Below are 24,547 nucleotides of genomic sequence, written 5' to 3' on the forward strand. Positions count from 1 at the left end.
TAAAGCTTTATATATTCTTTAAATCTATGCTGACATATCTCACCTCAACTGATTCGGGCATCTAGTAAGGATGAACCCTGGGCGCCTCCCTAGGGAGGAGGCCTCAGGGAAGACCCAGGACCAGGTGGAGAGATTAGATCTCCACACTGGCCTGGGAACGCCTCAGGATCCCCCAGTTAGAGCTGGTTAATGTGGCCCGGGAAAGGGAAGTTTGGGGTCCCCTGCTAAAGCTGCTGTTCCCGCGACCCGACCCCGGATAAGAGGCTGAAGATGAGATGAGATGAGATCTATACTGACCGTAAATATCAACAGCAGCAGTTTAGTTTTGACTCGTCTCATTAGTTTAGTCTCACTTTTGGGGAATCCGCAGCTGTGATTCAAACGTAATGGCATTTACGGTATAGATGTGCTACTGTAAAATGGTTTTAGATAAAAATATCTACCTGTCCAGTGAAGAGACTGGAGAGGAGAAGTGGTGCGTTAGTTACCTGACTGGGAATGTTCCCCGCTGCATCTCTCCTCCTTGTTGAACTTGTGGACCTGACAGAGAGACAGAGAGAGAGAGAGAGAGAGAGAGAGAGAGAGAGAGAGAGAGAGAGAGAGAGAGAGAGAGAGAGAGAGAGAGAGAGAGAGAGAGAGAGAGAGAGAGAGAGAGAGAGAGAGAGAAAGCAGGAGCTGATTAAAGTGGAGGTTTTGGACGACGCCCAGGAGTCACCGCTGGTTCGCCTTCGCTGCGAGGAACATAATCAGCCTAATTTCCTGCTCCTTGAAAGCAACACGCTGGCAGGATTACTTCTGTTGATTAAAGACTTTATGTGAGCCCGATATTTGATGTTCTTTACTCTGCAGAGACGTTTGAGTCTCACCTTAAGCAACATATTGTATTTACAAAATAAAAAAAAAAGGTAATCAGGCTTCAAATAGGCCCATGATGTGACCTTTAAACCCTCACGTTCGCTGGTTCTGTTGAACACAAAACCACGTATCTGCAGATGTGTCGTTGTTGAATGTTTGTGATGAACTGACGGATGAAGTGTTTCTTTAGGTGTTGAGACAGTTCTCCTCCTTCTGAAGGTAAATAAAGTGTTTAAAAAGCCTCTTGGATCCGCTGGAAAATGCATCGTCACAAAGCTGAAAACATGAACTTTTTAGAGAAAAAGGGGGTTTCTAATAGGGAACGTGAGCTGGGCTTAGACCGTCGTGAGACAGGTTAGTTTTACCCTAATAATGATGTGTGACACACCAATAATACCAGACTATAAAAATATTGTTAAAAAAACACTTGAGTTTAAAAAATATCAACAAAATGTGCTTAAAATAGAAAAACTCAAATAAACCATGATGCAAAGAAGTGCTGCTTTTTTTGGTAGATATTAGTTTTTGTAAAAGATGCTGAATCTAATTGTTGGAATTACAAGGTGCATGAAAGTAAGGGGGTGACACGGTGCTATAGTGGTCAGTACTGTCGCCTCACAGCGAGAAGGTTCCAGGTTTTTCGCATCCCGTCTGGGGCCCTTCTGTTTGGAGTTTGCATGTTCTCCCCGTGTCTGCGTGGGTTTTGTCCGGGTTCTCCGGTTTCCTCCCACAGTCCAAAAACACAAGCACGTGCTAGGTTCATTGATGTCTCTAAAATTGCCCGTAGGTGTGATCGGCTCCAGCCCCCCGCGACCCCGACAGGGACAAGCGCGGTTAAAGATGAATGAATGACAGTAAGGTTTTGAATGCAGAGCTGAGTACTTCTTCCATCACTGTCATCAAAACTAAATCCAGTAAAGGGCCTCTGTGGCTGCAAGTTTTCATTCAACCGACCAACAACACACCTGATCCAACAAATCCAACTGTGTGAAGGCAGTTCAGGTGATTGAACAAGTTGAGTCAGGTGTGTTCTTGAAGAATAAGAATTATTTTATTTATCCCGCACGGGATTAATAATAATTATATACATGCAATTAAGGAGAGATGTCAGAGCCAGAGACCAGCGCCCCGAGCAGTTGGGGGTTTGGTGCCTTGCTCAACAGCACCTCGGCAGTGCCCAGGAGATGAACTGGCACCTCTCCAGCCACCAGTCCACGCTCCATACATGGTCCACACAGGGACTTGAACCAGCGACCCTACAGTTCCCAGCCAAGTCACCTATGGACTGAGCTACTGCCGCCATTGGGAGGAAAACCTGCAGTCACAGCGGCCCTTTACTGGATCAGTGTGACACCCCTGTGTTAGATCATGCATAACCCTGACATACTTTTTGCACGACAAAAACATTCACTTAACTCTATTTTTTCTTAATCGCTTGATTATATCAAACAGCAGCCGAAGACTCACGAGAATGATGTGATCTTAAAAAACTTTCCCCGTATCTGTGAGCTTTCCAGCGCATCGTGTCCGGAACAATTCAGTTTCCTGCAGGTGACAGCGGGAACAGTACATCCTGTTAGTCACACCGAGGCTGTGTAGATACGGAGAAGTAGAGCCACTTTAATCCCGTTACAGAAGATTTCCCTCACCCGGTGACTCACTGCACCTTTACATGTTGCTGACAGTGCGCCGCGCACACGTCCGTCTCCATGAACGCGTGCATACAGACATGTTTACTCTATTTCATGCCCGGATATCGGATCAGAAAGTGGTCCCTGAAATGTTTGTTCTTTACATGGATTTTTTTTTAATGTCGCTCGCACACAATCGCTCATTTTTACAGACCCCCCCCCCCCCCCCTCGAAATGTAAGTCGCTTGCTCTCAAATCTCCAGTGCGCCCCATACTGAGTAAATAGGATTAGGACAGTATAAACACTTCTAATGACATGCAAGGTTGCCAGATTTTGCTGGCTACGTCTTAATGGGCTTCTTGGGCTGCGAAGCACAAACAGACATCTCCAAAAACATCTTTTGAATTAACTCGACTAAAGCTTAAGATTATGAGGACTCTTAATTGAGAGGGGAAGGCAAACAAAAGTGACCCTGAACCTGCCGCGAGTCCGAAGTGCTTAGACAAATACTGCTAACCAAACAACGCTGTGAAATGGAAACTGTGGTCCACGGCCAAACGTCTGGGTGGGAATATAATGTGCGGCTTTAAGTGCACGGAGAGAAATGTCCTAAGTGAGGATACAGTATCAGATCAGTGGTATCCTGAAAGGACCTCTGCGGCACTGGGTCGTCAAATGGATAACGGCATCTCAGTGAAGATGCAGCACAGAACTCACAAGATGACTTGGTTCAAAAGGATGTTTTTAAGGTAGTTTGGAGTTGGGTTGGATTTGGGTTGGGTGAGTTTAGCGGCTCTCAGCAATGTACTGATGAGTACTCGAGCAGTTGTAGTTTTTTAGCCGATTGATTGATTCATTCATTCATCTTTAACCACTTGTCCCTGTCGGGGTCGCGGGGGGCAGGAGCCGATCCCAGCTGACATCGGGCGTGAGGCGGGGTCCACCCTGGACAGGACGCCAGTCTATCACAGGACACATAGAGACGAACAGAGACAGACAAACATTCACACCTACGGCTGATTTAGAGTCATCAATGAACCACTACACCACAGTGTAGCCCCGATTGATACAGCACCATTTTAATTTAATCATTTCATGGTTTGTCTTGGAAGAATGAGCCGCCACTCCTGTGCATCAGACAGCTGCTCATCAGACAGCGTTGATTTTCACATCTTTCTCTTTTATTTAAGGGTTTATTTCGACTGAGCCACAGTTGAAAGATTAAAACAAAGACAGTTTTGTTTACAGAGGACAACCCACTCTGCCACTGAATCACAGTTGCCCCAAATTGAATGAGAAAGAAGTTGCATCGGTACCTGTGATAAGTAGCTGAGTCTGAACAAAAACTGAAGGCTTTCTAGCGCGTTTTTAGTCAATGAAATGTACACAGTACAGCAGTGCATATTTCACCACTTCACCACAGTTGAGCTTCCCTTACAGTCTTGGAGCAATCGCCACTGCGTGAAAGAGAAAAACTGGAAATCAGAAGGTGTATGGTTGCAATTTTCTGTTCAATAAGGAAAATAAGTATTTTCTTTTGTGCGTTTATCTTGTGTATTTAGCGGAGCAACGATCGCCGCAGCGGATCGAAGAGTCGTCCCAACCACACACACACACACACCTTTGTATATATCGGTAATCGCCGGTTGCTTGGCCGATGGTGGTCAGTTCAAAGAGTTTAACATTAAAAGGTTGTGGTCGTTATCCATAGTCAGTGTATTACCTACAGTAGCTGTTGTGTTTACGCGTAGGAATACAGAAGTTCTACAGTCGGGAAGATGTAGTCCCAAAGAAAAGGGCTGTCTGACGGCAACGTAGAGCAGTGAAAGTATTCTAAATATAGCGTGCACTTAAACTAATTTAGATTATCTTAGATAAGCCTTTCCTTAGGTGTCTAAAAGACGCTTCTGCTGCTGCCCCTGTCCACAGCAGTACACTTCTCCTGTGCTGGGACTCCAAACTAAGGGGCGTGCCGACCTCCATCTACTGAATGTAACACACTAACTGTGGATAACTAACTCATACACCTGTAAACACCAACAATATCCCTTGGTGATCAAATACTCAACTGTTGTTCCTACTTTGCATCCTGTATTTTGAGGTGAAATGCATTAAAGAGGCGCCCTGATCAAACTAATTCAGTTCGAAGCTGCATGATTCAGGTTGTGGAGTATGACTTTGGAGAATGGGATCAGTCACTGCCATGTCTAAGGATTCCCAATCCCAAGCAGGAATGAATGCCATTTGGCTTTGGCAGGCAGACGCCAACGGCTGACTCACCTTATGTCCACACGATGAAAGAGAGCAGTGAGCTAAAGCTAGTCTCTGTGCGGCTTTGCCTGGGGTATAAATAGCCCTGGCGCCTGGCTGCTAGCCCTTCCAGGCCTTAGCAGGGGATCCTGGTGCTTAGCCGTAGCTTAACGTAGTATGACGTTACTGGCCTGGAACCCAGCTGAGAGCAGCGACACACACCTGCTTCGGAGTAAGTGTTCACGCTGCTCAACAGAGCTGGAAGCCTGTGAGGCTGCATATCCTGTAGAAATATTTAAATCTGACACTTACAGCCTACAGATCATTTGAAGTATTCATGCAACACTAACTGCCAGCGGAGTTGGCAAACTGTGTCTGCGTCCAGCATCCAATTCTCCACCAGGACTGATTGGACCAAGCTGTGCTGTAACAGTAGGAGTGCAGATGGACATGTGTTCAAGCTCCATGACGACAAAAAAAACAAGTGTAATCTTTAAAAGTGGGTTTTTAGAAGTCTCCAAACGGCTGCTAGCAGGTTTGAAAACAGAGGATTTAGCGATTGAGCCCGCAAATCAGCATTTTCAGTTTAAGGTATACAAGTTTTGCTTACGTGCAGGTGATTTTTGGTGCTGGGACAGTGCAAGCGAAGAAAGGCCAGTTCATTTTTTACCTCAAAGGTCGCGTTTTTCGTTGCCGCTCGAGGGTCAAAGCTCCTGTGAGTTCTTGTGAGTGTAGCTAAACAGCTGGTGACGACTGAAACTATCAATGACTGCAGCGTTTCATGATTAACAAAAAGAAGATGAAAGTAACGTTAGATAATCGCTTGACTCACCTGATTATTGTTGTCAAAGTGAGGTCTCTTGATGGCCACAAAATGTCGAATCTTCCTGTTTGGAAGCGACATAAGAGTCCGTCAGTAATTCTGATTTCCAGGAAATGAATGGTGAGCAGCACTTCGGGTTGATTAAGTGTAGCTTACCCTCCTTGGCCCGTGACCGGCGTTATCTTCACATGTTGCTGGATGCTGTCGCCTGACTTCTTCCTGGCATAGTAAATGCCCTGCCACTCCTTCAACAGAGACAACAGATCAGTCAGGTGATGAGCATAGACTGTATAAAAAATGGACGTAGCCTCTCCGTCGAGGTCCGTTCTCTCAGCTTGATCCAATCGTCCTCGCGTACGGGAGTCGCCATCTTGTCAGACTTTGACTCCGCCTCATTTCCTCTGACCAAAAAAGGGCATGTATGTGACGTTGAGGGGAGGGAGATACGTCCATCTGGCTGACGTTTACCTCCGAGGAGAAGTGAGGGCCAGAGGCTAGCTGTCATTCAAGAGGCCACGCCCCTAATTATTCATAAACTTTAACCTCCAATAAAATAAAAACTAGCCCATCCCCCTCAGTGTTGTCATGGAGATGTGAGCTAAACACACTGACTAGAATGTTCTTTTGTCCCAGGCCCTAAACAGGTTTAATGATGCTGTGAAAACGGTCTTTTTAACATGGGGGTCAATGAGAAACTGCTCTGTTATGAAACCTGCCCCTAGTGGACACTCAGAGAACTGCAGTTTTTGTCACTTCCTGATTGGATCAACCAGGAAGTGGCTGTGGTGGGGGTTTGGTGATGGATGGACGCAAGTGTTAGACTCACCTTTCCTTTCTTGATGCAGGTGTTGATGGTGTCCAGCAGGTCGGCTCTGTTCTTGTCGCTCTTGGGGAGTTCGGTCAGTTCCTTCCCGATCAGCTCCCCCTTGTGGTAGCCCATCATTCGCTCAAACGCCGGGTTCACGTACTGGAACAAAACCAGGAAGACTGAGGTTTAGAGATTAAGGTCTTACAACCCACCTGCCCGCCAGCAACAAGCTTCTTCTATCATGCATTTAGCTTATTACGGTTTATAGTGACCCAATACCTCTCTCTTCTACATTAGCCTATATCACTTGCCGGTCAAGTCACTTGTGAGTATACTGTGTTGTGTTATTGTTTTTTTTATTGCAATCAACACTAAAAGTAATTATTGTTTATGTGTATTCCACTGATGAATAAATGTTTATAATAAGTATTGTTTTACTGATGAAAGGAAATAAAAAAGAGGGCCTGTTAACTCCATTACTTGGTCCCATTTATAAAGTGTTTAACTTGTACATAGACTATGTTTTCAATAACATCTGCATGAAACAAAGTTGTGATTTATCAGATGTATATTTCTTCCAAATGTCTGTTTTAGCGATTCAAGAGAATCTCAGGAAACGGCAGTGAAACAAAAGCACAAATCAAGATTTACAGACGAGGCTTATTGTGACTTGCGTTGTGACGGTTTGTCGTTTTATGGAAGTGGGTCACCGGAAGAGAAGTTTGGGAAACACTGTACATGCCTGTGACGTTCTTTTTTGTTTGTTTTCCACGTGTTTTCCACGACTGGAGAAACGTTCAAATGTTTGTCAGGCTTTCCAGGTTTTTCCAGCACGCGTGGCTCTGACTCTGTCTGACTGTGTGTGTGTGTGTGTGTGTGTGTGTGTATCACCCTCTACCTGTATGATGTGGTCCTCACTGGTGATCTCCACAGCCTCTTGGCAGTGCTCCAAAGCAGTGAAGACAGAGTTACAAGCCCTGCGGATCAATAAAGCCACAGCATCTCGGCATTAGTAACTCCAGCACCGACACCACCACCACCTCCTCCACCTCCACCTCGTGCATGCGGCTGTTCATGTATGTATGCATGCATCGCTGCGTGTGATGGGCGTGTTTAAGTCAACGGCCGTACCTGAGTTTGAACTGGCAGCGCACCTCTCCGTGTTCAATCTGTATGAGCTCATTATAGCAGGTGGACACGCTGCTGTTCTCCACGAACCTCTGGAGGCCAAACGAGGTTAAGTAGTGTTTGAAGGAGCAAAAGAGAGAGAGAGAGAGAGAGAGGGAGAGAGAGAGAGGAGTGGAAAATTGAATGAGTCAGGATTTACTCAGTAGCGACTTGTTTTGAAACCCTCCCACGTCATTTGAACACAATAAGAGGCTCTTTAACACGGGCAACATGCTGCTATTTGAGTGTCTGGAGTCTCTTAAGGGCTCGATAAAAAGCATCTATCAGGATAACGTCCCAGTCAGTCTGCTAATAAACAGTCACAGGAGAAAAGGTAGGTCGTTGGACGTACTCTGCTAAATCCAGCGCAGAGGAGAGGAAGGACGGACGGCTCCTCCTGGTCAGCCGGTCTGTACAGAGACAGAGAGGGATCATTAGCATCTGCACCCACAATCATCCCTCAGAGACGTACTTAAAGTGGTCAACACTTGTATGGAAATGAAGATTAAATACCCTGAAAATACCCTGAAAACCTGTTTTTCTCACTAAGTGATGCTGTCAAGTCTTTTAATGTTATTGTGCAGGGGGGGTGGGGGGGGGGGTGTACCCTAAAGCATTTGTTATTTATTCCCTCCTATATTTACACATTTGTATTTATTTTTTATTTATACCTCTTTATAGTTCCACATTTCTTTTATTATTCTTTATTTATTCATCTTTATATTTAAATTTTTTTGTATTTATTAATTAATTAATCCGTCTTTTATTTACACATTTTATTAATTATTTTATTCCTTCCTTTTTATATTTCCCACATTTTTGTATTTATTCTTTTAGATATTCCTCTTTATATTTAAAATCTATTTTTATTTATTTTTTTACATATTCCTCTTTATATTTAAAATTTTATTTTATTTATTATTTTACATATTCCTCTTTATATATATATATATTTTTTAATGTATTTCTCTTTATATTTCCATATTTGTATTTATTATTTTATTTATTCCTCTCTATGTATCGCCCTTTATATTTTCCCCCATTTTTATTAATTCTTTTACATACATTACATATATTACTTACTTTTTACATATATTACATATTTATATTTTCACATTTTTGTATTTATTCTTTTATGTATTCCTCTTTATCTTTCCACTGTTCTATTTATTATTTTATTGATCTCTCTTTATATTTCCACATTTTTTTGTATTCATTCATTCATTAATCCGTCTTTAAATTTACACATTTTATTAATTATTTTATTTATTCCTTTTTATATTTCACACATTTTTGTATTTATTCTTTTACATATTCCTCTTTATATTTAAAATGTATTTTTATTTATTTTTTTACATATTCCTCTTTATATTTAAAATGTATTTTTATTTATTTTTTTACATATTCCTCTTTATATTTAAAATTTTATTTTATTTATTATTTTACATATTCCTCTTTATATATATATATATTTTTTTTTAATGTATTTCTCCTTATATTTCCATATTTTTATTTATTATTTTATTTATTCCTCTCTATGTATCGCCCTTTATATTTTCCCCCATTTTTATTAATTCTTTTACATACATTACATATATTACTTACTTTTTACATATATTACATATTTATATTTTCACATTTTTGTATTTATTCTTTTATGTATTCCTCTTTATCTTTCCATATTTCTATTTATCATTCCATTTATTCCTCTTGTTATTTATTCACACATTTTCATCCATTCTTATTTTATTTATTATTATTTATATTTCCACAGTTACTTCGTCCTTCCTTTCCAGATGTACTTGTTTCCACGGCGCTCCCACGTCTAACACACCCCGAGGATATTAAAACCAAACTTACTTTTGTGGCACGACGGCCAGGATGACCGTGTTTTCGGAGGGCTTTGTGGCGCGGATCGACCTGGAAACAAAACAGAGTCAGAGTCAACGGGAGTGTCAGCAGGAGTTCACCTCATCCACACTCTGAGCTCCTGAGAAGTGGCTTGGACTCAGACACACGGCACAAACATGTGGGCAGATTTGGGGGTTGATGTCATCGCCACAAAAGAGGAACAGAACATTTTTGTGCTTCACGGAGAAACACCAAACACAACATGTGCTTCAGAGGTTCGGCCGCGGAGCCGCACTCCTGGCAGGACGTACGGGGAAAGTGGCCCGGGGGCTGAGGTGGAGGGAAGACAGTGATGGAGGATGAGAGGAGGAACTGAGGGAGCAGATGATGGTGCAGATCCATGGGGGTTAAGGAAGGGGGGGGGGGAGTGGAGGAGAAACGGGAGAGCTGCTGCCAAAACCGTGGTAATCAGGAGACAGGAGAGACGAATGGATCCGTTCTTCTGCTCGTGGAAATAACGAAGCACTTACAATAAATCACTCTACGAAAATATACGACGGTGGCTTTTAGTGTGTCCAAGAACTCTGCATGGGCTCGCCCTGTATCTAACAATAACCACAGCCCCGAAGGTCTGCAGAAACCATGACAGAAGTACACACACACGAGTCAAAAATCATGAGGAATATGCACTTTGTAACCAACTCAAAACAGTTTAAACAACAAAAGGACGCCTAGAGGGCCGTCACGCAGCCTCGAGGCGGCCGTGGGACACACTTTAAACACTTGGTGCATGAGAATTCCCATTTAAATGCTCCGAACACACGTTCTTTGTTCATACATGTCAAAAGGAAGTTGAAGAATATCCAGCTTTTAGTAGTTATTTGCATTAATCGGAGACTGGCTATAATTTAAACGTCACCTAAAGGAAGCGGGGGGGAAAGCATTTGAAGCAGAAGAAAATATATAGGAGTTGAAATTCTTCCTAAATAAATAGCGAAACACGCTCCAAACGCATCAGCAGCGTTTCCAGTGTGAACCAAACGAACAGCTGGCAAGAACGAGGACAGGAATGAGGTTATTCTACGACCGAAAAGGAGGTTTCTGGAAAGTCCTTCCCTTGGTCCTTTCTGGGCCACAGTCCAGCTTTCATGTCAACAAACACAATTAGTAGTTCAGACTCGCTCAAGTGCCACTCGGCTTCAATAGCCACTCATGCGTTGTGACATCCGGTGCACTGCTTCTGCTTTTTTAGAGCCAAAACAGCCAAATGAGCAGCAGTTAAGACCACGGGCTCCAGGAGGACAGTCACTCAAAAACGCCCGCGGTGCCTCCAGCGAACACCAGATGGCGCCAACGAACCCTCAGTAAGCAGCATCCAAAAGCAATGCACTGCAGATCTATGAGACGTTATGGTTCATCACAGGTTTTATGACCTCGTTTAGGTTTTTATTGTTTTTTTTTTATTGGAGTGAAGTATTACACGGGCTTTTATTATAAGAAATGATTCACTTCACTCCACTTGATTCACTTTCTCTAACGTCAGACATGTTGGTCTGAAAACAGCAGCAGGATAACAGAGTGATGGGGCGGTTAAAGGGACAGGTCGACATTTTGGGAAATTCTCTTTCTCCCCTTTTTTTTTAAAGATAATTAATGATTCTTTTGGCAGTTTCTCAAGCCTTAATTATTACAGGAGAGAGAGAGAGAGGGAGAGAGAGAGAGAGAGAGAGAGAGAGAGAGAGAGAGAGAGAGAGAGAGAGAGAGAGAGAGAGAGAGAGAGAGAGAGGGGGAGACATGCAGCAAAGGGGCTGCAGGTCAGAGTCAAACCCGGGGGCCGCTGCCTCAAGGACCTTCAGCCTCTTTACATGGGGCGACTGCCACCGGAAAGCAGCAGCCGCGGAGTCAAAACCTGCTCTAACCACTGTGCCACCGGCCGCACCGGTAAGACACTTTCTTTGCCAAGAGTCATAGAGACAAGGAAAAGGGGGAAACTGTTATCCTGACCCTGACAACACATGACGAGTACAAGTTAAGACTGTTTCTTGGTTGGAAGCCTGGATGTTAATAAAGCACCTTTCACACATGCACTTTAACCCTGAACGTATCCGGCCATCCTCCCCGGAGGTGCTGTAGGTGAGAACGCAAATGTCCAAATCAGTTGGATCAGACAGTAAAGTGTACGCGGCGTAAAAATCATCCCATGGTCTTTTTCGGCCCTTACGCGTCTGCGTGGGTTTTCTCCGGGTTCTCCGGTTTCCTCCCACAGTCCAAAGACGTGCAGGTGTTCGGTTCATTGATTACCCGTAGGTGTGAATGTGAGTGTGAATGGTTGTTTGTCTCTGTCTGTCTCTTTGTGCCCTGCGATAGACTGGATCGGACATTAAAGTTTAATTCCGGCGTCAAATCATCCCATGGTCTTTCTTGGTACTTTAACGCCAGTACAAAGATCGCGTGATGTCTGATGGAGCCCATGTGTGAACAGAGAACTCACATAAAAACATGAGATATGCAAAAGAACAAAAGACACCAGCTCAACCCTCACATTAAAAAACACACCATACAATTACACAAGTCTACAAAACACACATAATAAAATATAGAGTGACTGGTTTATAGCTATTTCCCTCAGTACGCGGCGACATCTCCTCGAAGGCGACAGTTCAAATTCACTACAACACTTTAGTAAAGTCATGCAATGTTTCTATCACGCTGCAGAATCGAACCTCCGACGGTGACGAAGAATTCAGATTTAATCCAATTCAGTATGATTTACGGTGCCAAATCATAACAAAAGTTATCTCAGGACACGTTACGTATAGAGTAGGTCTAAACCACGCTCTGTGGCTTATTCATGATTTACAGAAACACAACAATTCCCCCATGAGCAGCAACACATCGCACTCTCTTAAATAATAATAATAATAATAATAGTAATATTTATATACCTTATAACGAACAGGCTGCTTGACCGCGGTGTAATCGGTGTCATGTCCTGCCTCCTGCACGCTCTACCCAGGCTCCACCCTTTGTCTAAACCAGACAGTATTTCCAGTAACGTATGTTGTGTGCTACATGTGTTAGAGGCAAACTCTGGACAACTGGGTTTGTCCGACATAGTCCAGATGATAAAAACAGATTTTGTGAGGTTTATCGGTGCTGGTAGGTGGATTTTGTCACCTTTGGACAGAGCCAGGCTCACTGTTTACCCCCAGTCTTAATGCTAAACGTGACTGTGGTATCAATCATCTCATGCAACTCTGCAAGAAAGTAAAATAAACATATTTTATTCCAATTTAGGCCCAGCTATTCCTTTAAGCACCGTTTTTTAGGAGAAACACGAAACCACACAGAAGCAACAACAGCAGACACGCGGGTCAGGCTCACCGGCATACAGCTTCAGGCTCAAAGTAGCGCGAGTGGCGTCCATCGATGACTACGATCTCGTGGTGCTTGTCCAGGAAACACTCGACGGCGGACTCGGGCGTCCGTGCGATGTTACACCTGAACCCGGCGCGGTCGCAGGCCCACCAGAAGGCATCGCTTTGGCTGTCCTCCTTGGCGAACACCAGCAGGACCTGAGGAGGCAAGGGGAGGAATGGACGCCTGGGTGAGACAGCGCTGCTACTACGGTGATAATTATAGGATATCTGTGTTAGCAGGTCCTCACACAACATTCTCCAGGGCAGCAAGACGTCCAAGACCCAGACTTCAGCTGGAACATACACTTCTGACACAGAGGCTCCAGTACTACCAGGGTTACTGACATTTACGAGCCTCAACTGGTCGTACATTACCTGGTCCAACTGTCAAACCTCTCTAAGACCTAGAATCATCGCTCAGATATATTTGGCCCTTTGACTCCTCACCTAACCTCCTGTTTTCCATATATTAAGGTTTAATTGTGTGGATTAGAGGCATTAACCAAAAGCATTTTGTGTAACTCACAGGGAAGGGAATTGCTAAGAAACAAAACCAACCAATGCATCTGCTTTGTTGTATATCTGAATCTGAACACTGCAGATGAAATGAGATAATATTCGTACAGCTTTCTATTTAGGTTTTCAGTTTTTTTCTGCTAAGCCTGCCTGCGCTAATGTTGTTATAACGCCGCGCTTTGAACCGTTTCTCCCTCTCTACCGTGACTAATTCCTGTTGCAAGTTTGCAGCAGCGTAGAAGCACGAGTTTGACGTCATGGTTTTTGCAACGAACTGTCAGAAAAACATGTCATATGATTCTGGTTTCCGCGGTAACTCATTCACTCATCATTCATCTTCAACCGCTTGTCCCTGTCGGGGTCACGTGGGGGGGCTGGAGTGGCTCCCAGCTGACATCGGGCGTGAGGCGGGGTCCACCCTGGACAGGACGCCAGTCTATCGCAGGGCGCATCTGTGGTAACTGATGTCGAGTATTATCAAGAGCTTAGCAGATATATCAGAGGTTCAGATTTATGCTTGTGAATACAGACATCCCTGTCTTTGAGTGATGCGGAGTGCACGTTACAAAGCCACTGACTGACAGAGAAATGAATACAGATGTTTTTTTGGGAAAGTTAAAACTAAAAAGGGCACTGTGACCTCTGCCAGGGCCATGCCTTATCTCGCAATGTTAACCAAAGTCAAATAGGATTCATGCATCCGACGCTTCATTGGGATTGGCTCCAAGATTGAAAGGGTTCGTCCTTGGCTCATGCTACACACGTCCAGCAGGTTTGATGAAAATCAGGTCAGTAGTTTTTCCATAATGCTGCAGACAAACAGACAAACCGAAAACACAGCCTCCTTGGCAGAGGAAATAATAATAATGATAATAATAATAAGAGCTGGTTATAGATATCACACTGGACAAGTGGTTGGCTCTGTTGTCTCACAGCGAGAAAGTCTTCTTTTCATGTGGACGCGCGTGTATTCAGTGACTGCAACAATATTTACAGTACCAAAGCTTGCTCTGCTTTATCCGCCAACGCACGCACGCACGCACGCACGCACGCACGCACGCACGCACGCACGCACGCACGCACGCACGCACGCACGCACGCACGCACGCACGCACACATGCTCTCTCCGTCACCTGCTGGACCTGCTGGGTGACTCCCCCCTCACAATAATGGAAAAACACATTTAAAAGGAGATAACAGACATACAGCGACGTGATAATCCTGTTTGTATCTTCTCTCTGAGAATACGTGGATTTCCTGCCACAGTCACATGACACGCACAGCTCGGGGGATTTCAGGACTATGAACGGTCCATAACTCTTATGTTCTCGTCTCAGTTTGTGCGTTCGTCAGCAAGATTACGGAAAAACTACTGACCCAGATTTCCATGAAACCTGGGGGGAGGGTTCTGGAGAAAGAACCTGTTAAATCTTTTGGAGGATCCTATCATGGGACAGACACACAAATTACTTTCTTTTTAAACATTTGATAACACTGTGACTAAGGGCATTTCTGCTGCATTTATGTGCAACGGAATAATTGGAAAAATGAGGTCTCAACTTGGAAAGCTCACTTTGGATTAATATTATAAGATAGGGCACACCTTGGTGGAGGTCCGCGCTCTCAAAACGCCCTTCTAGCTGTGAACGTGTGCAGCGTGTGAGGGTGTGTCGTAACCTTTTGGTCATTGCATGCTGGAATTGACTCCGTCCACCTCTGTAACCCTCACCAGAGAATATTAACACCCGCGCTGAACAGACATCGTGTGCACATCGTGTCTTCTCCCGATGAATTATTCCATTAATATAAAACTGAAGTCACATCTGAAGGCTGTTGTTTCTCACACACGCAGCAGACATGAAGCCTGCAGAGCACGGACTCATGTTTTCGATCCCACACTGTGTTTTGACCACAAACACACCGTCCACCTTTGGTACAGTGGTGCCGGAACCACAACACTGTAACACACACACACACACACACACACACACACACACACACACACACAGACACACACACACACACACACACACACACACACACACACACAAGCAGCTGGACTGTAGCCAGAACCAACAGCACTCAGCAGCATCACCTCCTGACTCCCTCTAAGGACAACAAAGGATAGAGTGACGGAGGGGGAGCGTGGAGGTGCGGCTGAGAGAGCGAGAGAGAGAGTGAAAAGACAATGAGCGAGTCCCCACATTAGCGACGGCAATTACGCTTCTTTGATGGGAGAAGAATCTTGTGGCTCTGTTCCTTCCTGAGAGCGGCTCCTTGTTATTTTACGAAACATTTTGTGCGAGCATGAACCCGGCACTTTGGATCTCACGCAGGCGGTGAAATTTTGGCACAAGGATATGAAGGCCTTGGTGGCTCACTGGGTAGAGAGCGTGCGCCCCATATAGGCTCAGTACTTGGCAGCTGCTAGGGTTCAAATCCAACCTGTGGCCCTTTGCTGCATGCCATCCTATCACTCTTCAGCTGCTAATAAATACAAGCCCTAATAATAATACAAAGTAGTTACGGACCGATACATCGGTGTTTAGCCAATGGATTTTCCCCGGCATTATTTTCAGACAGGCGTCCGTATTCCTTCCCAATACCGATTCTGTATTTTACTGTATTTTTTAACGGCTGTTTACAACCAACCCCCACCCCAACAACCATTTTACAACCAATGTAAAATGATTTCCATCATTGATGTATAGTCTAGTATAGCACTTCCTTTTAGGGCGCACTCATTCTGTCCTTCCGCAATGCGCCCCGTGCTTTAGGGTCCTTGTCCCCCCCTCCAGGCCCGTTTGTACTCACACTACCTGGGCCTCGGCGAATGCTTCTTGCTGCCTATACGTCATCACGCCGTAACACGTCACACGCATTGATGACGTCATCGCGATGTGTCGCTTTGTTTACAAATCTTTCCATAGACCTCTGAGTTTTTGTGCGTCTTGTCGACTGTTTTTGAATCTTTTCATCGACCAAATCTGCAGTAAACACTCCACCTCCGCATCACACCAACGTGAACCTTTCACCGCCATTGTTGTTGTTGTTGTTAAATGTCTGCGCATGGTCCGTACTTATATTTTTTATGTCCGAGCAGGCGCACATAAATTACGTCAGAACCGTCGTAACCCTCCCTTGTACACGTGCGCACGCTCGTGCTCGTACATGTGCAAACGCACTCTACAAAAGCCCACCTCTCTCAGGCGGGGCGTGGACGGCCAGCTGGCCGCAGTTATGCGTGGAGCGGTTGCACTCACACTGGTCAAACGCACTAGGCTTGACCCGAAAAACCTGTTTTGGCCCGGTGCGGAAGGACAGTGTGAGTACGCCCTTAGTGTCTAGTTTGACAGTTTGTTATAAAATAAAAAGAACATGAAGTAGATTTGTTTCAGGGCAGTAATTTAGTATTTTGGTAACGGATAAGTGCATAGACTTGCTAATTGTCGATACACATACCAGCATTTTAGACAGTATCAGAGGCATTTCTGTTATCAGAATCAGATAATGATTTCTGTCGCTGCAGCCCTGCACACCTGGAGCCAGGACAGACTGGAATATAGAGAGGAACAGGTGAGAACAGGCCGCAGATGTAAAAGCAGAGGAGGACAGAGGGAGAAAATGAGCTAGTATTGGTGAGTGCTTGTGAAAGTCCACAGTCTTTGATCCCGTGCTGGCTTGTGTAACCATGGCACTGCTTTGTGTAACCATGGTGCTAACATGTGAAATTCCACACACACAGTACCCGCTCGACCCCAGGACGATGCTGGCTGCACAGATCTCTGACCTGCCACCCAAAAATGTCACCGGCGATGAGCGCTGGTGGGAGGCGCCGTTCGCCTTAAGACTTCAAGTTTAGTCAAACACGTTTAAACACACGTCCGCACTCACTCATCACAACGCCACCATGTCTGACTTAGACACACACTTCCTGGGACGTTTTTCACTGTTAATGATACACAAGTGAATGAATGTATGACCATACCTTAGTTACTACTCTGCTTGCAAACGCACTGAGTGAGGTTGACTTTCAACAACATAACTGAGAGCAGCCTATTAAAAATACTCTCATACATAAACTAAACTTAACTAAACTAAACTAAACAAATCCAACTCCCAACAGTAGTCTCATCCATCATGCAACACTGTGGGGACACTGACTAAATCAAAGTTTGAATCATTAAAGTCAAACTGTACATGGATTTAGCCGCACAGTTGGTCACACGTTGGCTTCATGCTTTGTATGAAAACACCGCACAGTTCGTTGGCACACAGGCTGATCCCTGAGTGCTGCTGCGAGCTGACTCACATTTTCAGAGTTCAGAGGTTAATCCGCCATGTCTGCAAACCCAGGCCAGATGCCATCTGACGTTGGGAGTTCCCAAACACAGAGAGGTGTCATTGGGCTACCTAGCATTGAGCTCTTTATCTGTGTGGGAGAGCCTCAGATAACGGATGAAGGAGGATTAAAGTTTTTATGCAGTTATGCAACACATAACGTACCTTCAGGGCACTAAAACAGAAAGTATGAGCTCATTGGCTTTCATTTATATACAGTAGATGGATCTGTCGATAAGCCTTTCCGTTCTGTAAGAACTAATTTTTAAACATTAGGAAAACTTTGGACATACTTTGCTCTCTTCTGTGTAATTTGTACATTTTGTTGTACTTTTAATGATAAGCATGTCATCGAACATTAAACAAGTCTTCTACGTCAAGGTCCATCTACTAGTTTTTCAGGAGTAGAGCTGAATGATGAGTCAAGAAAGGGAAAATTCAAGTCTCGCGTCCACACGCCACACAAAAAATGTGTTTCGGCTTTAAGTTATCCGGCCAATCAGCATCCTGTGAGGAGCTACTGGCAGTTGAGGGGGGTGATGACAATACGAGAGGCGACAGCTCGTTAAAAACAACGATGGCGGCTCATAAAGAGGTTAGCTTTGATGCTGCAGTAGCATCAGTTGAAGGCTTTTCTTGATGGAAAATATGTTTTCCCTCTTCTCCTGATTGATTTTGCTGAGAGTTAAATTGACAAATGGTTCATCCAACCACCTACCAGGTAGGTCTTGAAAGCACCGACCTTTTCCCAATCAGTTTCTATCGAGGCCTTCTCAGATTGTTTGTTACACAGAACCATGAAGTCAGTCAGGAGAAGCATCTAAGCTAACCTCGTTAGGAGCTGCCATTGTTGTTTTGAATGAGCGATTGCCTCTCATGTCGTTGTCACCCCCCTCAGCTGCCAGTAGCTCCTCACGGGATGCTGATTAGCCAGTCAGTGTGCCATTTTTCCAGTATTTAAAGTAAGCGTTTTCTGCTTTTATCAGTCCGTAGGTAAAAAAGCACAATTGAGAAACAGTCAAAAAGCCTCCAATTGAGTAATGGGGTTTTTACAAGCCCCAAACACGGTGACTTCCTGATTGATCCAATCTTGGTTATTTGTCTAGTAAGACGTTTCACCTCTCATCCAAGAGGCTTCCTCAGTTCATGTACGCATCTGACCAGGCTGGGACTGGTCCAACTATCTGGTGTGGAGATCCCGGTATTTAACCTTTCACAAAGCCGATGATGTCACTGGAAACCCTTTATGCTCCAAGTGCCAAAGACTGTAATTAGAGTGACAGTCGTTGGTGGAAAGTAGGTTTGGACTTTGTTAGTGCTCTATTGAGTCTTAACGACAGTCGTTGGAGTCGCAGGAGGCCATGTGTGAACAGTTGTTCTTTGAGGGTAGATTGTTGAATCTCCTGGTAAAGGGATGAAAGGGCAGCATTGTAAATTGGAGATAAGTGGTGTCTCAGACCTCCTCCTCTGTTCCTTATGGTTTCTCTACTTTTACATAAATGGCTTCTTTTACTCCTCTTTCAAACCATCTGTCCTCTCTGTCCAGGATGTGGACACTCCTGTCATCAAAGGACTGGGCTTTCTCCTTGAGGTGTAAGTGGACAGCCGAGTCCAGGCCTGAGGAGTTAGCTCTCCTGTGTTGGGCCATGCGTTTATGCAGTGGTTGTTTTGTTTCTCCAATGTAAAGATCTTTGCGTTCCTCTTTGCATTAACAGCATAAACCAGATTGCTTTTGTGGGTGTGTGGTGTTCTGTCCTTGGGATGTACTTGTCTCTGTCTGAGTGTGTTACTGGGTTTGAAACACACAGGGGTGAAGTGTTTGTTGAAGATCCTCCTGAGTTTCTCTGATACCCCAGCTACATACGGGATGACTTTGTTGGATAAGAGGTGAAACCTAGACAAATAACCAAGTCCAGTTGCTTTTGACTGAAATTGCTTTGGCGATACATAATAGAGCAGTTTCTCATTGACCCCCATGTTAAATAGGCTGTTTTCATTAAAGTTAATGAATAATTAGGGGTGCGGCCTCTTGAGTGACAGCTAGCCTCTGGCCCTCACTTCTCCTACTAGGTATACGTCAGCAAGATGGACATATCTCCCTCCCCCCAACGTCACATACATGCCCTTTTTTGGTCAGAGGAATAACCGTCTGACAAGATGGCGACTCCCGGAGGCGAAGACGATTGGATCAAGTTGAGAGAACGTACCTCGACGGCGAGGCTACATGCATTTTTTATACAGTCTATGGGTTCTCAGTAAGATGCTCAATATTTCTGTCCAAAAACTTTCTATTTTGGGATCCTGTAACTTCTGTACATAGTGTTAGCATCCTGCAGGGAAAACGGTGGGTACTAAAAGTCGCACTAAAATTCTCCAACGAGTTGTAGAAGCACTGCAGCTACATGTCTGTGAAATATAACAACATAAGAGGTTGAAACTCCAGCAGCACTTGTAGTTTATGGAACACATTTATTGTAAGGTCGACGAGTTTTTGGCTTGCGGCCTCCATCAGAGTCAATAAAGTTGTACTATATACTGCACGTGTTGCTGATGTTTTGACCTCTTGAGAGTGCTTTCCCCCTCTCCAGGCACCCTGGAAGTGGATTAAGTTGTGCCAGAACCCCCCGCTCTTCTTCTAAAACATACAACATGTGTGTTACTTTACCTTCACTTATCTGTGTAATGAGTGAAACACATGAACCATTAGATAAGCTAAGAGGGGAGGAGGTATCTGAGGAGTTTGAAACTCCCCGGGGCTGTGGGGCAGTAACAGTAAATGTCAAGGAAAACTCACTATATATAACTCTCTCCTGCCGAGCATTTTATCTCTCTCTTTTCATCTCTCCGTTCCAGTGAAAGGAGTGAAGCTGGGAGAGGGGCGGGTTAGGTCACGGATACAGCAGAAGGCTGGAGGTACAACGTTGGGAGAGCAGTTTAAGGGTTTTATGGGGCATGAGATGAGGTCTTAGAAGGCTTTTTAATAAACCCTTTGGTCCCTCCACCTGCCTGCATGCTGCCGCGGATTCCTGGTGCGATGTTATTTGGCAGGGTGAATAAGGAGGAGGAGAGGGGCGGAGGGACAGAGCAGGATACTGTAGCTCAGCATGAACATGAGTGGCATGCCAGGCCCCTCACATCACCGCACTGGAGTGGGAACTGAGCTCAACTCAGAAAACCCTTGGAGATCGGTCAAAACCGGCGCGGCTCAAACACGAGCAAAATTAAATCAAAGCACCTCATAAAAAGTAGCTGATTCTTGAGGCAGGAACTGGCAGAGCGGAGGAATGCTTTGCGGTACCTGCATCTCAACCAGCTGGTATCCTCCAGGAACTCTTAAGTTTCTGTGTTACATAAGGATAAATCTGACTAGCACATGGCCTAATCCCCAACCAGAGGATGAGCACAGACAATCCCTGACTCAGTCCGACCTACCGAGTTCTTGAGAGGCAAGAGCTGAGTACATACAAGGTGTCTGCAGGCAACGAATGCAATGTCCTCTTAAAGCCACGAATGTACGGTGAATGAAAGTGTGCTCGGCTCAGCAAATAGGTTGTACAGTGTAGTGTAGCGGTCGACCAATATGGGGTATTCAATGGCCAATATTTAGAGATGCCGATATGCTCTTGTTGGGATGAATTTAGGGCTTATATGGGATTTTTGAGGCTGAGGCTGATAACGTTGAATTTTTGATTTTTTATGTAAATTGTGCGCCAATTTTGCACCGACGTGATTCTGCAAAGGAACTTAAAAGTGTTCTTTACCAAAAAACAACTTTATTAAAGAGGTACTGCGTGCTTAAACCTGTTTTCTGAACTGGAAACTAAACTAACTAAAATGATTATGACTGTACTGTGTTGAAATGCATCAATGTTGGTGTTAATGTTTAAATTTCTTACCAATCCGCATTTAGATTTGCCATCTGCTGTTTTAAATGCGCCCCAACCCCTCCCAAAAAAGCCAAAAGCTGAGATAGGTGGAGTTATGCTCAGGTCTGGGGGTGAAGTCTTACTTTTAAAAACATTATTATACATTAAACATACAGTGTATTACAATATCAGCCAATTCTAAATTATAAAATAACTAAAATAGTTGAATAGCGAAACAGAACAGTATGTTCAGTATCAGTCAATTGCTGACTATTTAAATAAAGAATACATTTGAATAAACAACTACAGGTATATGACAGCATTTCTAAATCACACCAAGCATCCTTTTTGTATAATATGTTCTGTAAAAAAGTATAAATATCTTTATGTCTGTGACAGGCTGATATCGGCCGATAGTATCGCTGATCAATATCTTGGTTTGGCTCTAGATAAATTAAAAAAATTAAATAATAATAATAACAAATTAGATGCAGAACTGCTGAACCTAAATGAACATTCATCTGACACTGTGATAACTGGCACAGTGTCATTTCTCAAAAATTGAGAAATGTAATTTTCAACACATTACATAAAAAGCTTTTTGCTCGATCACCGTCCCAAAACCATCCCAAATGGTAAATGCTAACGGACTTGTACTTATATAGCGCCTTTCTAGTCTTCTGACTACTCAAGGCGCTTTCACAGTGTTTGTCACATTCACCCGTTCACACAGACATTCACACCGATGGCAATGGACATCTACAGACCATCTAATCTAACCATTCACACCACATTTACACACCCATGCGCAGCACGGGGAGCAATTCGGGGTTCAGTGTCTTGCCCAAGGACACTTCGACATGCTGACCAGGGGAGGTGGGGATTGAACTACAAATCTCTCGAATGGAGGACGATCCACTGAGCCACAGTCGCCAAATGAGAAATCTGATAAAATGTTTACGTTTTGAAGACTAAATATGATGCCAAATATCTCAAAATGGCATTAATTGATCAATAACTTACATATTTTAATATGTTTTTTTAGGATTGATCCCAGTTTTGGGCGAATTTTGCAACAAGAAGTGGAAGATCCAAATGTATCCATTATTTGTTTTTATTGGGGTGATCAATCAAATCCTATTTTCACTCAGAAGTAGGAGATTGTTTTATTCCTGCTAGATTTCTTTTACATATATTGAACTGAAGAACGCAAAGCAAGCAAAACCAGGGAAATAACGAAACTCCTTAGTATCATTCATGTTGAACTGAAACCGTTAAATGTCATTGTTTAAGCAAAAGCAGTGAAAAAAGCCAAATATTCTCTGAGTCCAACCTTTAAAATGAGAGAATTTGCTGCTTTTCTTTATCACATATCATTGAAAAGTAATTATTTACGTGTTTTTTGAACTTTTAGTCAAACAAAACAAGACATTTGAAGAAGTCACATTCGTCTCTTCCAAGTTTCAATTGCATTTCGTACACTAACAGGTTTATCGGTGAATCGTACAAATAACGTGCAGATGAATCGACAATGAACTCAATTGTCAGTTACAGCCCTTCATTAATGAGAAGATGAAACTCACCCTGGTCAAATGCATTCATCAAACATAATACAAGTTAAGCTTACTTTGCTTTTACACATGATCCAAATAACATGACTCTAGACGTTACGACGGCATTTTTCTTACCTGAATGGGCTCTTGAGTCAGTCTCATGGGCCCTACACATTCTTCTGTCGATGAAACCTGCAGGCGGAGAGACGACATGTGAATCAGTCACACACCAAACACGTCCGACACGCAGAACAAACAGAAGAGAAGACGCTGTGAACGCTTCTTACCATTTTACCATTCATGTCCAGAAGCATATTGGCGTCGTGTTTTTCTCCTCTCTGTCCCTGATGCACCACCTTCAATCTCCTCTTTTACCTCCTTCTGTTTAGTTTTAAGAGCCCATGCAGCGATAAGACTAACAGCCTCTATAAACAACAAATATCTGGGTTCTCTACTACAGTTTCCACCTCTCCTACGTTGCAGACGTGGATATTTACACACAGTATTAGCCGCCCCTGACAGGACCTGTCTGCTGCAAACCTCTTTTAGACGGTATTAGCAGCCAGCCGCAGATTGAACTCACAGGTTTACTTGCATAATCCCACTCCAGGAGCATCACACACTGAGCTGCATGCATGTGTGTGTTTTCTCAGCCTGGCCTGACAGCTTCGGCAGGCCTCTTAACCCCCCCCCCCCCCCCCATGCGTCATTCTGGCGTGAATAAGCGACTCAGCTACATGTGCGTGCTTTGAGCATACGTGTGCAAGGATATGCTTACCCCACACTTTAAGCACACATGATATCATACTGTATCATAGTGAACACCACTTTAGCTCTGTGTGTCATGCACAGGAATTAACCATCAGATGTATTTCTGAGCAAAATCTACGTGGGTGAGTCATTTTGTCATTGTGCGAATGTGTTTGTTTGTTGCTAACATGTGAAAAAACACACTCATTACCCACAGGGGATTGCTCCGGATTAAGGTCTCTATCCAGCTGACTCAAGTATCTATGAGGTGTCCACAGAACAGAGAGGAGAGATGGAGAAAGAGGGAGAAGAGGGGGTTTCGCTTAATTCTCCCAGAGGCACGAGCTCCATAATAACGCATGCTGAGCACAAACTCTGCTCCAGAAACCGCTGTATGACTAAACGGTGAGGCAGACACGAGATGGTGACTCAACCGCAAATCTGTATTATTTGTCAGTGGTCATGAGGCTTAAAGGTGGAAACACTGCAACACACATCTAATCCAAACGGACCACTAACGCCATCCAGAGCTTTGAGGTTACATTGAAGAAGGGTTACGGTTAAAGAAAAGTCTAATTTTGGGTAACGTGCATCTGCATCAGTGTTGTTGGGAACATGATATCGTTGCTGTCGGGCGGACGGACCTTGTATGTCGAAAAAACGTGATTTTTCAGGAATGTGAGGTTTTGCTAACAGTTTTAAGGATCCAAGAAGTC

The 24,547-nt window shown here is 44.0% G+C and overlaps 1 protein-coding gene across 1 annotated transcript in view; it reads right to left on the reverse strand.

Moving 5' to 3' along the window:
* pde8b (phosphodiesterase 8B) overlaps positions 1-24,547 on the reverse strand; it is a gene marked incomplete at both ends in the record, with an annotated part of 69,125 nt that overhangs the window by 29,203 nt on the left and 15,375 nt on the right. The window contains 10 exons of the mRNA XM_083929965.1: positions 489-540; positions 5,570-5,624; positions 5,717-5,805; positions 6,387-6,527; positions 7,267-7,345; positions 7,500-7,588; positions 7,888-7,945; positions 9,396-9,455; positions 12,771-12,961; positions 23,217-23,273. Of these exons, the coding sequence (XP_083786091.1) occupies positions 489-540; positions 5,570-5,624; positions 5,717-5,805; positions 6,387-6,527; positions 7,267-7,345; positions 7,500-7,588; positions 7,888-7,945; positions 9,396-9,455; positions 12,771-12,961; positions 23,217-23,273 (871 nt within the window). The remainder of the gene's footprint in view (positions 1-488; positions 541-5,569; positions 5,625-5,716; positions 5,806-6,386; positions 6,528-7,266; positions 7,346-7,499; positions 7,589-7,887; positions 7,946-9,395; positions 9,456-12,770; positions 12,962-23,216; positions 23,274-24,547) is intronic.

The sequence above is a fragment of the Echiichthys vipera genome (genome assembly GCF_963691815.1).
Source record: "Echiichthys vipera genome assembly, chromosome: 16".
NCBI lineage: Eukaryota > Metazoa > Chordata > Actinopteri > Perciformes > Trachinidae > Echiichthys > Echiichthys vipera.